Source organism: Lipophrys pholis (assembly GCF_963383615.2).
Source record: "Lipophrys pholis genome assembly, chromosome: 17".
Classification (NCBI taxonomy): domain Eukaryota; kingdom Metazoa; phylum Chordata; class Actinopteri; order Blenniiformes; family Blenniidae; genus Lipophrys; species Lipophrys pholis.
In genome coordinates this window covers 9161779-9177021 of record NC_137643.1, presented here as the reverse complement: position 1 = coordinate 9177021, position 15243 = coordinate 9161779, and the positions used below count along the sequence as shown (strand labels likewise).

At 41.1% G+C, this 15243-nt stretch overlaps 2 protein-coding genes across 2 annotated transcripts; both read left to right on the top strand.

Moving 5' to 3' along the window:
* Positions 1-2696: 2696 nt before the first annotated feature.
* atp6v1c1b (ATPase H+ transporting V1 subunit C1b) lies at positions 2697-9285 on the top strand. The gene is made up of 13 exons (XM_080484175.1): positions 2697-2855; positions 4139-4319; positions 4422-4489; positions 4638-4723; positions 4818-4912; positions 5046-5137; positions 5491-5589; positions 5759-5827; positions 7225-7317; positions 7697-7790; positions 7877-7974; positions 8119-8242; positions 8359-9285. The coding sequence occupies exons 2-13, from the start codon at positions 4173-4175 to the stop codon at positions 8455-8457; spliced, it is 1164 nt and encodes a 387-aa protein (XP_080340301.1). The 5' UTR covers positions 2697-2855; positions 4139-4172; the 3' UTR covers positions 8458-9285.
* Positions 9286-10308: 1023 nt separating this feature from the next.
* On the top strand, positions 10309-12728 carry LOC308123191 (uncharacterized protein; the record flags this gene model as incomplete). The annotated part of the gene is given in 4 exon segments (XM_080485535.1): positions 10309-10447; positions 10611-10678; positions 10680-10736; positions 12603-12728. Coding segments are annotated over 4 exon segments (390 nt in total).
* Positions 12729-15243: the final 2515 nt, after the last annotated feature.

The following is a 15243-nucleotide window of genomic DNA, read 5'->3' as shown; positions in this document are numbered from 1 at the left end:
ACTGTGTTCATGAGCCTTGAAGACATTTGTAAGGTCATGAGCACAGGCTGGGGGAGTCAGTGGGCCAAAATCTTTGTATTAGTGCATTCACCCACAGGCTTTTGTTTCAGAAATGTAAGACAATTAAAGTACACTTTCCTCTAAAGGTATATTTTTGTTGTGAATCTGACAAATTTTCATTCGAAAAGACAAAACATAAGAAAATACCCTTGTGGAAGTTCTCAATATTCCGATATCCACAGCATTCCTGTCCAGGTCCCGGGGAATGTGGGAGATTAAGATTCAAGAGCTTATTGAATTTTTGGTTGAGTAGTCGTTAAGCCCCTGTCACACTTGATTCCAGCCTTATTTCGGCTGTGACAATTCAATTCCATTTGCAATTCTGCTTGATAACAAAAAATTAATTCAGCTAAATTTATTTCATCAAGCGTGAAGTTCAGCTCAGTGCTAAATGACTGGTGAGATGAACACAAAGACTCAGCCTGCAGCCACCTTGGTCATATGACTTGTGTTGTGTTGTACTGGACAAACATGCTGCTTGACTTTATCTGTGTGTTTGAGTGTGTACGCAGCCCTTATCTGTGCTTTATGATACTTTGTTGAACACAATATGGCCTAGAAATACCCTAATCTCAATGACAAGGCAGGCCTGATTTACAGGAGCCATGACATTTCAAAGGCTTTCATCTGATTGGTTTTCTTGACTGTAACTTAGAGGCTGAATCAAATGTATAGATTCATGCTGTACAGTCATGCGAGTGGCCTTGAGGTAATTTTACAGAAATAGCTAATTAAATTGGGCCATGTACTGAAAAATGGAATATTTTCTGTGTGTCTATATGTAGCTTCTATATCACTCAGGGCAAATTAGTCATGTAAAAAATAAACTTAAATATGTCATTTGAGGTTCACATTAGGATCAGTGAGGACAGGAATAAATTTGATTTTATGCTTCAGAACTGACGAATTTTGTTCAATGGCTTCACTGTTTTCAAGAAGGAAATTCAATTTGCAAAGCAGTGTAGAAGAGATAAACAAAACATCCATGAATAATCAATTTTACATTCTTCCAGAACATCCACAAACGGAAAATAAAAACTTTCCAGATCATCAAAAGTTCACAAAGCTGAATTAAAAGATATTATGGGAGAGTGGTGTTGGCGCAATAACTAGTCATGTGTGTATTTGAGGATTAATTAGGTTCACTGATACAGCAACTCTATTCTTTGTTCAGGAGTGATTACTGAAATGATTGCAAACTGGCTCTCTTTTTTGTTTACCACAAGTCTGATATATTATTTTAGGATATTTGTTGTCAAAGAACAGGTACTAATCAATTGGACAACATTGAATTATTTATTTTGTCCAGGCTTTTTTTTTCTATTTCGCAAATGTAAATTGCCCATTGGTGTGAATGTGTGATTATCTGCTCTTTGTGTTTGCTCTGTGATGGGCTGGCAACCTGTTTATCATGACTCACAGTTGCCTGCAAATGGCTGCAGCTAGAAAGCGGTACAGAAGACGTATAGTTATTGTTGTGTATTCTTAGTTTGATTCCTGTTTAGGACACACACACACACACACACACACACACACACACACACACACACACACACACACACACACACACACACACACACACATATATATATAAAATGTCTTCTATATTAGATATTCTTACTGTATGTACTTAGGAATATAAAGTACAGAAACATATGTTTTCAATATTGAATATTGGAGAAGGGGTTGGATTAGATAAGTCAATACTTGGAGGATTGTTATTTCTTAGATGTATATTTTTCTGAACTCAGCACCAGTGTATATCATGAGCTTGGAAACAGACATAATCTCGGTGAAACCTGGCAGGAAGCAAAATGACTTCAATATTACAGTTAAACATGATGGAGAAACTGAATTTCAATGCAGTTATTTTATTTCAATTTATAACACAGACATACCTTGTAGATGTAAAGATGAGATGTGTGGATTTATCAGGGTGCAAATACAGCTGAGAGATCTGAAACCTTTGGGAAGTTTCTAGACTTTCACTGCCATCTAAAGGCGGTACCTGTAACACATGTAGTGACTCATTACCAGAAGATGTCGGTGTTGAATCTCATGCTGGTTTGCCCAACTAACTCACTAACCGATGAATGAATCAATTAATGAATCAATCAATTCATAAATAATTGAAGTAACATATCTCATCATTAGTGTAACTAACTATATCTAATGAAAGTATTTAAACTCCTCCACTAAAGATGGCCTCATATGAAAAATATTGTTATACTTTTAATCTTTGTGCACAATTTCTACATATTTTTTCAAAGATTGTCTGCAGATTCTTTTCCCCCCTTCTTGTCCAATTTAAGCCCAATGTCATTTTCATTCCACTGGATCAGCAAAGCTTGGACTGGATCGGCTATATTGGGTTAAGCTATATTAGTTCACTGGAAAATATTAAAGTGATCCTTGAACTATATTCAACTTTAACAAAAAAAAAATAATCACACAAATTAATATTTGAAGTATCATGAGCATTAAAAAAACGGCCAAATGTTTAATTTGTTAAATACAAAACATGCGTAAAATATGATCCGATTGCAGTATCGTTGGTACATGTTTTAAACGCAATGTTTACTTCCCAGCTTTTGGATCACGTGACGTCAGCAGTGCGCAGCAGCCTGCGCGCAGGCGCACACGTCCTCTCCTGATCAGCTGACTGTGAGTGAGATGCTCTGCTGAAGGACCTCTGAGCCCCAAACCTGCTGTTATCTGCGCTATGTGCGAGGAGCTCCGACCACTCCACTGAACCACGCCGCGCGGAACGAACACCGAAGCCCTCAAACTCGTCGGTGAGTAGGGAAACGCTTCGAGTGTCGGAAGTCGTGACGGCGTGAAGCCGCTGCGACCATAAACAAGCTCGTGCCAGCTGCAAGCTAGCTCCGACTCTAATCACACACCGTGTGCGTTTTCCTGTCTGTCACCCACTGTCCTCACCCCGAGGGTGATCCACAGGTGAAAGAGCGACGCTTCTGTAGCCACGTGATGTTTATAGCGTTTAATCAAAGAGGAGCCATCAAGCAGTCTCCTACTGATCGATCATATGACAGCCAATCAGCAGACATGGAGGCTGCTCTCTGTCCTCTGACCAGGTTTCACCAGGGAGGAAGTGCAGTGTGTCAGAGGGAAAACAGAAGTCAAATAGGGAACAAAGCCATCTGCGGTATGACTCTTATTCATGCAGGGATAATGACACTGGTGCGCCTGTCTTACATAAAGTTGTTTTCATTAAGAAAAATCACGCTTACTTGTAAAAGTCATCGACAATTTGATTAAGTCAGTTTGTGGAAAAGACCTGAAGCATACAAGTCCTATGTGTGAAGGCATCTATTTGCAGAACCAGAGGTTTAGTACACTCCTCACAAAAAGTTAGGGATATCCTGACATTTCAGGATGAACCCAGAATGCACTATAACCTTTGCAGGTGAACTTAATGTGGCCTTCTCTAAACTTTACATGTCCACCTGGTCAATGTTTCAGTATTTTTGGCACACCTTGCTTTTCACTAACAAGGAGCTTAACTGCAATAGTCACAACAGGTGTTTGATCCTTGAATGGACCAATAGATTCCCTGGTTCAATTAGAATTTGTATTCAAACAGTCCTCCTCATCAGGCTGTTCACTTGTTGACATCATGAGACCATCGTCTACTTAAATGTCCTACTTTCATGATGTAAAATCACAGAAGCATCAACTTTTTATGTTGTCCATGCATTTCACCTAAAAGCTACTTTTTGAACTGAGTAGTGTCTATTATTCATGATGAGTTAATGTAAAAAGAGTATATCCTCAGCGACCTCACCATGCTGTGCTGTAGAGAACATAGAAACCAGACACACTCTGCCATGCACCACTTTTTCTTTTATTTCATGGCTGCTTTAGGGTCGCTTCCTCCTGAAAGGGACTGAAGGACTCATCAGCTGGTAACAAAATCCAGCTTCCCTGCTTTTTACATAAATAGCAATAGTATCAAATATTAAATACGAGAACAAAAATGCCCCCCCCCCCCCCCCCCCCCCCCTTTAGGCATTTCTCTTTTTTTTGTTCACTAACAATCTTCATTTTTTACCCCCAGTTAATTTTCTACATCATCGGCCAAGTTCGCAACCATGCAGGCAGCAGCCATGACAGAATTCTGGTTGATCTCGGCACCGGGGGAGAAGACGTGCCAGCAGACGTGGGACAAGCTGATGGTGGCAACCACACGCACCAACAACCTCTCCGCTAACAACAAGTTCAACATCCCTGACCTCAAGGTGAGCAAATCCTCTGGCGATCGAGCTTCTATCCTGAACTCACGGGTTGAAAAAAGGGGCCGTTGTCGACTGTCTCGCTGATCCTTTTTATGCCTGGAACAGGTCGGTACACTAGATGTTTTGGTGGGTTTGTCGGACGAGCTGGCTAAACTGGACACATTTGTGGAAAGGTAAACAATCCCAACATTTCTCAATGAGACTTGAGTTCTTTTTTCTAATGCCATATTCAAAGAACACCACCCCGACTGGTTTTGTATTGTGTGTTTCTTTGACCTCCTTTGCTCTTACTTGTTTTCTTTTTATGTTGTTGGGCTTCAGTGTGGTGAAGAAGGTTGCTCAGTACATGGCCGACGTTCTGGAGGACAGCCGAGACAAAGTGCAGGAGAATCTGCTGGCTAATGGAGGTGAAATCACTATGAAGCTGTGAAGAAAAGCAGAAGCCTTGGCGATGGAGAGGCTTGATGGTGATGACGGTTATCTTGTGGGTATTTGTTACAGTTGACCTGGTCACGTACATCACCAGATTCCAGTGGGACATGGCGAAGTATCCAATTAAACAGTCACTGAAAAACATCTCAGAAATCATCTCCAAGGTAACTTTGAAAAGCAGATTTAGTCAAAACATTTGCAATTATATCATTTTTAAATTTATATATAAATATATATATCTCCATGGTTTTCCTATTTTGTAATGATAAAATGCATTTTGTCCTTCTTGTCCTCTAGCAAGCGACTCAGATAGACAACGACCTGAAGGCCAGAGCTTCAGCCTACAACAATCTGAAGGGAAACCTGCAGAATCTAGAGAGGAAGAACGCGTGAGTAATTGTGGGAAAACAGAAACTTTTATTCGTTTGGTTTTTTTGCTCGCAAGATGAAAGAAAAGCAAAAGTCCAATATGTTGCCTTGATTTGAATACAGACGTTTTGTTTAACCCGGTATATTCCAAAGCTGGTCATATCATTGATTCTAATCCAGCCGTGTTGTTGAATTGCTCAAACTAAATATTATACACAATATAGATTGAATGTTAAAAACAAACCGTTTAGTCTTTTTGCTCACTAAAACACGTAACAGTGTTTGACATTTGTGACTAATTCGTTAAATGTAAATATATTCTCGGAGCATTATTTCTTGTCTTTTGAACGGTACGCATGTCGCCTCCATTCAGAGGAAGCTTGATGACCAGAAGTCTGGCTGACATCGTGAAGAAGGAGGACTTCGTACTGGACTCGGAGTACCTGATCACCATGCTGGTGGTCGTCCCAAAGTACGTAGAGCGGCGTCATCATGTGCATGTTGTCAGCTCGCAGGCATATAGATGTTTGGTCTTTGCAATTACTTCTTTCGGTTCTTTGGTTTTGAATTTGCAGAATCTTGAGATCTCATGTTGTATTTTGGTATCGGTCTAATATTCCTGACACTTCCGCTCTCTCTAGGACAGGCTACACTGACTGGCAGAAGACGTATGAAACACTGGCAGAGATGGTTGTGCCACGCTCCACCAAGTAAGACCCCCCCCCCAGGAAACAATGGACAGAATCAGCTGGAGGAACAATTTGTGTTCATGATTCGTAACACGTGTATAGGATTTATTTATCCATCTATTAGAACAACAACAAAAAAGCTATATTCCTCAGAGTAAAACAGCATTACATTTCTGTGTTGGTACTTCGTCTTGATCACACATTGTGTCTTCTGTTAGTCGACTTTCAAAATGTAAAACTTTTCCTGATTGATCTCTCGAAAGCGGTCGACTTTTGTTAAGAACAGAGAACATGATCTGCCCCCCTTGTATAAGAAAGCATCCTTTGACCCGGAACTGAAATCTTGAGCAGTATTAACAGGAAGTTGAAAAGAAATTTTTAATAATTTACTTAACATTTAAAATGCAAGTACAATTTCAACGGATTTTCTTTTTATACTCTTAAAAATGTGCTCAGAGATTGTTGTTATTCTAAAAAGCAGGAAAACCTTTTCCAAATGGCCGTTGTTTAAAAACAAGGCTGTCGACGTAATCTCTTCTGCTCTTCTTTTGCGACACACAAACAATAAATGTGAACGTGAATAATCAACAACTGAAACTGGCCTCTGAGAAATCCAATTTAAAAAAACCTAATTGATCAAATTGAGTTTCATGTGGAACAACATTCTCTGACATATAGAACCATTAGGTGTTTGTAACTTTTTGTGGCGTCTCGGTTTGGCTTGTTGAATCCCAGACTACTGAACAGTGTTACGACTAATCTGGACATTCTCGGGCCCCGTTTCCACGACAGCCAGTGTGTCTGCTGCTGCATTGTAAACACACTCCTTTATGTTTTTAACGGATTGGATGTTGTCACGTGAAACATCGTGTACACGGAGCTTCAGTGTCCAGATGGTTTGGGTTTGTGAATGGAACTTGAAGCCACCGAGGGGTATCATGGTGTGAATACCTATTTACTACAATAACAGGACTGCAACAAGAAGAGGTGTGTTATTTGTTGGCTGGAAACTAAACAAGATGATTTTACAATCCATCTTCTTGCCTGCTTAGCTCACACGGGGTTGTGGGGGTGCAGTAAAGGAGGGTGAAAATGTTGACGGGGACCACGGCACAATAGAAAGTAGACAAGAATCACACAAAAACACAGCAGCTGCTGTGGATTTAATAATCATTTGAGTCGTGTTGACACTTCCTGATGCTCCTGATCAAACCAGTATGGCAATTTGAAGTCAACCACAACGGCTGCCAAACAACATCTCCTGTTTGTTTGTGTGATTGTGAACAAATGAAAACAGCTGGTGTGCGACGTGGCGTCTCCGTCTCATGCTGTGTGGATTTGTCTGCTGCTTTGCGTGAGCACACACACCGAATGTGCTGCAGGCCTGCTCAGTCCTCTTGTCTCCGCCTCGTCTTCAGGTTGCTGTTCGAGGACAACGACAGCGGCCTGTTCAGTGTCACGCTCTTCAGGAAGGCTGTCGACGACTTCAAGCACAAGGCCAGAGAAAACAAGTAAAACTCCCTCCACGTTCTCGGCTCCAGCGGGATATTTCTGTTCAATTTCAGGCATTAATCGTTCCCTCTGCAGCCTCTTGATATATTTTTCTTTTTTCACTGGGTGGTATTTATGTGTAATTTGGGAAACGGATGAATGAATAGATATTATAATATCCCATCATCCAAATAGGCTGCTCTTCTATAATAAACCCTGTTTTGTGGGCTCTTGATAGCCCCTCCAATTAGCATAACAGTGGGATCTCTGTGTGTATGTTGTAATTACTATACTTTCAGGAAGTGTGTGTGTGTGTAGTAGGTGCTTCAGGACGCCCGCGCACATCTGCATGTTTGCTAAAAGTGAATTGCCTGCTCTCCGCTGTGCATCCTGCCTCAGGTTCACGGTGCGCGATTTCCAGTACAACGAGGAGGAGATGAAGGCAGACAAGGAGGAGATGACACGCTTATCCACTGACAAGAAGAAACAGTTTGTAAGACGACACTAACGATTACGCCAGATGACAGTTTATGTGTTCGCTGCGATGAGAGCTGGATGAAACCCCTGTTGTCCATGTAGGGCCCGTTGGTGCGGTGGCTGAAGGTGAACTTCAGTGAGGCCTTCATTGCCTGGATCCACATTAAAGCCCTGCGTGTGTTTGTGGAGTCGGTGTTGAGGTGAGACCTGCCAGCTCCCGTCAACCGGACTCATTAGAGCACTTTTCTCGCTGGACTGGGACCGTTTGTGACGAATTGAAGAAGCAAGAAAACGACAACGTCTAGAATATTGACCTCTGTTCATGGTCCTCTCGCATTTTGCAGATATGGGCTGCCGGTCAACTTCCAGGCCATGCTGCTCCAGCCGAACAAGAAGAACATGAAGAAGCTGCGGGAGGTGCTGTACGACTTGTACAAACACCTGGACAGCAGTGCTGCTATCATTGATGTGAGTCTCGAGACCGCTCTGGACGTCTTTTCTCTCTATCTCATTGGCAAAACGTGGAGCAACATGTGAACTAGTTTCTGCTTTAACTGTAGCGCAACTCTCTTATCTGTCCTCAGGCCTCTATGGACATCCCAGGGTTGAACCTGAGCCAACAGGAGTACTACCCCTACGTTTACTACAAGATTGATTGCAACCTGCTGGACTTCAAAGTGTAAAACCATCACTCTTATCATGTTTGTGTTATGATGTGATATTTTCACATCCTTGAGCTTTAATTTATTTCCTCCCTGGACCTGTTTGTTCCTTGTTTTTATTACTTGTTGTGTTTTCATCTTCTTCTTTTTTTGGTCTCATTCTTGTGTTCTTGACACATTCCTGGATCTTCACTGTAAAGTTGTTCAAAGTTCAAGAGTGCTGCTTAGTGATTCTGTGCAAGATTAGAAAGATTCGAGTGGTTGGATGGTTTCCAACCATCTCTTGTTCTAAAATACTTGAACATGTACTTTTTTTTTTTTCTTCTTTTTATTTGGTCATTCCCTGTTTGTACCAGGTTTCACACATCAGACTGGTTGACTCATGGCATCAAACAACATGTAAAATACTTTGTTTTTATTGTCAATTTCCTCCTCTTCCTACTTTATATAAAGTAACATGACAGAGACATATGTTAGGAAGCGAGGAGCAAAATGAGATAAAATGTATGTTAAATATATATTTATTTTACGCCTCTGAAATCGGTGAATTTGTCTGTTCAGTTTTTGAAGGTGGTGTGTTTTTAGCTCCATGTAAGGAATGCCTGTTTACTAGTAGATGTTGACCATTGTTTCCCTTTCTCCAGCTATAACCCTGTGAAACACTGAGACTGGTCATTTTACGGTACAAAGAAGCAATACGTTTGCTGCTTGTATGCGCCTGTGATTTCTGTATATTATGCAGTTTGAGAAAAATGAATAAGTATTTGTGCAAATACTGTATTGTCAGTATAACTGGAAATGGAACCATATACTTAACATAAATGTCAAAATAAATACTCTGTGAAATATTCTTGGTTTTGTGTGTACATAATACATTTGAGTCTGTTGGTTCAAACAGATAAATACAGAAATATGCATAAAAGCTGGGAGGTTATTACAGAGAGGAACATTTCTAATATGATTTTCTCAAGATTTTTAGAAGGTTTGTAAATTTACAAAGAAATTTGGCCCGTGCAGTGACTTTACAAGAGAAACTACAAGTTTTCCATTAAAATGCCTCTATTTGTTCTCTGTGGCTGGCAACACACAACATGAAGAACCAGAACTGAACACCAGATGGCAGCAATGTTAATTAGAAAACCTGTTACCTTTTCGGTAGAGCAATAATAACATTTTTGTCGTTAAGGTATGGGGTGAGTTTGTGAACACTGAAGACTGTTGCTTTAGAGACAAACTGGGGGATAGAGGATTTAAGATTTCAGACGTTTTAGGTTTGGAATTGCACTTCAATTGTATTTCATATTCAGGGGATTTCTTGAACTGCAATGGAAGAAGGCTCGGGTGCAAGACAGTCCAGGAAAATCTGCCAAACTTGGTAGAAAAGGTCTGATCTGCTGGGAGAATGTTCATAAGATTGTCCGGAGAAAGCAACTCTTATATGAACTTACAACAACCATTAGTTGCTTCTATCCACTGTAACAATATATCTTTCCTTACCAGCAAAAGTAATGATGTTACAGTCTTTTGCCAGCAACAGTAGTTCGAAGAAGAAGAAGAGATGATGATGATGGTCAGAGCTGGAGTTGATGATCCTCACAGCCAATCAGCTCCCAGCCTGCGTGCGGCTCCAGCTCCCTCCTCCTCCCCGGGATGACGCAGGTCTCTCCGGCGTGCTGCCGCCGCTCCGCCGCTTGTCTGGCTGTGGAGAGCAGCGTCCACCACCAACCAGCAGCTCCCTCGACCCGACGGGGGCTTTTGGAAAGGCGGATGGAGCCGCAGTAGAGATCCGGGTGGAAGGATGGTGCTGCGCGCTTCGTGCGTCAAACCGAGCCGCGTCTAGCCCGGCGACAGCTCCAGACGCAGCTTCCGTGGATGCGTTTCTCGATGGGTTGTGGAGGGAGTCGGGCGGACGCGATCATCGAGCCCAGGTACCATGAGAGCTGGACCAGAGAAACAGAATCGACGTGGCTCACCAACACGGACGTAGAGACTCCTCTGCCAGTGGCAAACAGTAAGAATCATCCATCATCCTCGTTTGTCTCCAAATGAAAAAAAAAAAAAAAAAACCCCAAAACAAAAACACCGTCAACCATCTCCACACTGCAGTCCTGTAGCATCTCCATGATCTGACAGTATCTGCAGTGTTTCATGTAATCATGAACTGTTGCCCTCAGACAAAGCTCTGGAGGCCAGTCTGAGGGAGAAGAGGATGGTGAACACAGGCACCCAGTGTGGGAAGCAGCCCCCTCAGCACGTCGGGCTCCAACCACCAGAGGAGAGCCAGACGCTCCTTGAGTGATGTAGGTGTCCCTGGTAGCAGGTACTGACCAGTCCGGCTCCTCCACATGCACCGTCCTCAGCCTCTGTCCGTGCACACATGTCCAGCTGCATGACACACTGCCTGCTGTCCATTTGGTGAATCCACAGGTGGAAGTAACACAGTACAAATACTCTGTTACTGGGGAAATGTATACTTTAAGGACCCCCACCCCCTCCTCAAATACACTACCATGTCTACCATATAACTGCTATGTTTAAGTGACTCAATCAAGATGAAAAACATTATATCACAACATGCATCAACTATTCCACACATGATCACCAATACATATAATATTTATATAATATAGTTTCTGATGGAAGTGATCAATGTCTTGCTCTGTGTATTTTTTGTGTTTTCAGAGTCCTAAGTCATCAATATTCAAACTTTCTCGTTTGCATTTTTGCAGCCAACAAGTTTATTTTGTTCAACAGAGCAAAATCCATCTTCATCTCTAATGTTGTTCATTATAGTGTAATTGTATATACTTCACTGATTATCTGATCGAACCTCAAAGTAGAAACAAAAGCTCGTTTTTGATGACGCAAACAAGTTGTGCTGTTACTGGTAAATTGATTACAATTGAGATGAAGTATTTCTATGACAATGTCAGACTTTTCCGCCAACAGTGCTCTGCAGACTGAATTTACAGTTGTCAGTCAGTCCACAGGTAGAATAATATAAAGAGCAGCAGATGGCTGAATTGTATTCATCACATAATCCCCATGTTGTTGCGAACCTCAACAAGAAAGCAGCATGACCAACCCAGGAGCCTAAAGAGTTAAGGTGTAACGTGGAATGAAATCAGGAAGCAGATACAACCCGGATTTCAAAAATGTTGGTTAAAAAAAAAAAAACAGAAAATAAAAACGGATGCCTTGACTTGTAGTTGTAGTAACCCCCCCCCCCCCCCCCCCCCAATTTTATTCATTGTATAACCATGTAATTAAAATGTAATTTTCATGAGATAATCCCTAAAAAAATTCAGAAAACATCTGCAAGTAATGAGCAAAACCACCGAGGAGGAAACTAATATAATCAGACAAATAATATTGGGACAACAAATGAAGAGAAACTGTTCTCATGAACCCACATTTTAGTCACAACAGCACACCATATGAAGACATTAAGACATTTACTTTTTAACCAGATGTAGCAAAAATGGAATTTCTTGTGAAAATATGATTCTTTTCAACACGTTATGGAAAAATGACAATTCTAGATTTTGGACCTTTTTAAGAACAATACCCTACTATATGTACTATTTTCTGATCAGAACTAAAGGCTTTGTGAATACAATACTAATAGGAATATTCAATATCTAACCTCCTGTCAATCAAAGACAGATTTTGTCTGGAGCAGTACACTCTACACAAATGTTTCGCATAATCTAGCATCAGATGCAACACCTATTTAACTGGATATAAAAATTCTGCAAAGACTATTGTCTTTAAAAATTCTGCAAAGACTATTGTCTTGTCCAAGGTACAATGTTTACCTGTAAGAATTGAATGGACGCACTAAAATAGAAGAGTAAAAATGGACATTTGGACTGCATGTTTTAAACTTATTTGTGTTTTTTTTTTTTTATTATTATTATGAGCTGCATGTATTTTTATAATAAAAAAATTAATAAATGAAACTGTGTCCAACTGATCTTACACGTTCTCAGAAACTTTGGCTGTTGTTCAGTGCTCACTTCTCATTCCCCATCCAGCAGGGCTTCAGTGACTCAGGTCTCTATTGGCTGTCTTTGCCCACTCTCTTTCTGTCTGCTGTGTTGACTCTTCAACACCACGACATTCACAATCCCAATTATTTCTTGGTTTGTTTTTTTTTCCCACAGCAAACCACCCGCGACTCCAAGAGGAGGGCATCAACGGAGGCCAGTGCTCTGTCTAAGGATGGGCAGCCCGTCAATATCAACAGTGATGGAGATCCTGAACCTGGAAACGTGTGTGACGAAAGATGAAAAAAAAGCCGGGACTCTGTGAAAGCTAAGGTCACCGTATGTCAGTCCCCCCCCCCCCCCCCCCCCCCCCCCAAAAAAAAAGATGGGACGGTGATTTGCAGGAGAGCGCGGAAGATTACTGCGAGTGACTGAGCACGATCCTGGCTTCCAACATGAGCACTCGCGTACGTCTACATCCAAAGATTTCTGGATGCTGCATCTTTGTTGTGCCATTGCATGTGTGAAGAAGAGAGGGAGTGGGGAGGGTGGGGGGGGGGGGGGGATTTTCTCCCATGCTTATGGTGCCAGTCAGGGAATGTGCCACTGTGTTAAGCTGGTTTTTTAAAAGAAAAGAAAAAAAAAAAAAAAAAAAGAAGAAATTGTCCCATATGCACATGATAATCACAATCTGCACATTCAGCGTGTTCTGTGTGGGGCCTTCCTAAATGATTTGCTTCAGTTCTTTGTGCAAGTATACTCCTTTTTTTTCCTCTTTTTTTTTTTTTTTTGAGAATGAAACATAATAGTATGGGACCCAGTTATGATGCTGTATAATCTCAGTAAATGCTGTAAGTTATTTTCATTTAAAAGAACCTGAAGTGCTGTTTCAGAGCTGAGATGTGAAGGTTTGAAGCTTAAAGGCAACGACTGACTTTTCCAGCCTTCGCAAGATAAAGAAACAAACACACCCGCATGTGCCTACAATTCATCTGGATTTGAACTGCTGTTGTGTTGACGTTGGGATTACTTTGTTGTTACTGTGTCGTCTTTTCTGCAGTTCTCTTTTATATACGTTCAGTTATGTTGAGTAGTGGATACACTTCATTAACTACCACCATGTATTTGACCTACATGCCATATTCTGGCTTACACTGATCTGCATGTGTGAATCAATGTCATATTGATTTTGCATTGGTGGGAGGAGTTTCTGCCCAAAACAAAACAAAAAAAGGTCAAAACTAAGCCATTAGATATGAAATATTTTGCCTACCGAGCACACGTAAAAGTAGAAATACACTCAGGAGGTAATTCAGGATGTGGCATTACGGAGATCTGATCCACGACCAGCAGGTGGCGCTGTTAACCAGCTGAGGGTTTGTGGACGGGGAGGCCAAGAGGACTACTCGCTAATAAGGGCTGTTCACGTCAGCTCTGCACGAGAGTAAATGAAGGACAATCTATGGGTCTTTTCTCACCAGTAAACTCAGAGTCTGACTTGAAGTTTGTATGTTTGTGATAACTGTTGCTTGTGAAGAGTTTTTACTGATGCTCCCGGATGATAATGTGTGAACTGTCTACAAGGCCAATCTTATTTGTGATGGTGAAACAAACAAAAAACTAAACAAAAAAAACTGTACATATTTACAAACAACCAGGATTTATCACATTTTTGCTTCTTTACATTTAAACCTGTTGGCTTCTTAAGTTATAAAAAAAATAATAAAAAAAATGCTGAGTTGTGCTGTCATTTCTCATCAGATAACAGGACATATCAGTAGATTGATTAGATCCACTAGTATCCATTAGTTGATGAACCTGTTGATGTATTTACGTATTTATGTATTTATGGATGGATGGGTCCCTCTCTACTGGCTACAAGGCCATTTAATCAACATTAAGTATTTATATACTAGAGGTTTAAAGGAACCATATTTCATACTGGTAACTGCTGTCTCAGAAAATATTGTCAGACTCATCTGTCAGTAGCCTGTGCATGAGAGGTATATATATCTAGGTATTCTGGCTGTTTCTCACAATCCTATTGATTGTTCAATTGCTTCAATTGTGATTCAAAATTGTCCCTAGGGGTAAATATGTGGGTGATTGATGTACCATTCCTTTATGGGACCGCTCAGAAGTTGATCATATTCTCAGTGGGACGTTCCCAGTTCAACTACTTTCATACAGATTTTACTCACAGGGAAGTGAGTCTTTCAACACCACAACCACCACTGTATCTTAATTGTGACAAGAATTGTTAATACATCCATTAACGAATACGATTTCTTATAGACGCACAGATGTAGCGTTGCTGAGTGAAGCCATATTAACTTCTGTGAGCTTATAGGAAGTCCCCACTTCCCTAATGGGAAGCTTCCACTTGGACAACATTCAGACTTATTTTTGCCCAAAGCGATGTGGGGAATTTACTCCTTCCCAGTTATTGAAGAACACACATAATTATTTTTGCTAAAATTATGAGAGCTTTCCAACTTTGCTGGGATCAGATGTATTACTGACAGAGATCATGATTAATAAATACTATTTCTCATGGAGATAAGCTGTTTTAGAAACTCCCCAGTTTCCCAATGGAAAGTTCCCATTTGGCTAATGGGAAGATTTAGTTTTTTCCTCATGGGCCCACCAATATTTATGGCGTTATTTTTCTATTCAGCATGCATTTATTAACTTATTGGACTTTTGAATGACATCCCGGAAGACGTGTGAGTTCTACCTGACGCTAGTGGGCGGGGCCGGGCTGAAACGAGGGGCGGGCCTATGCAACAGGGGGCGGGGCCAGGGACCGGGCGGAGCT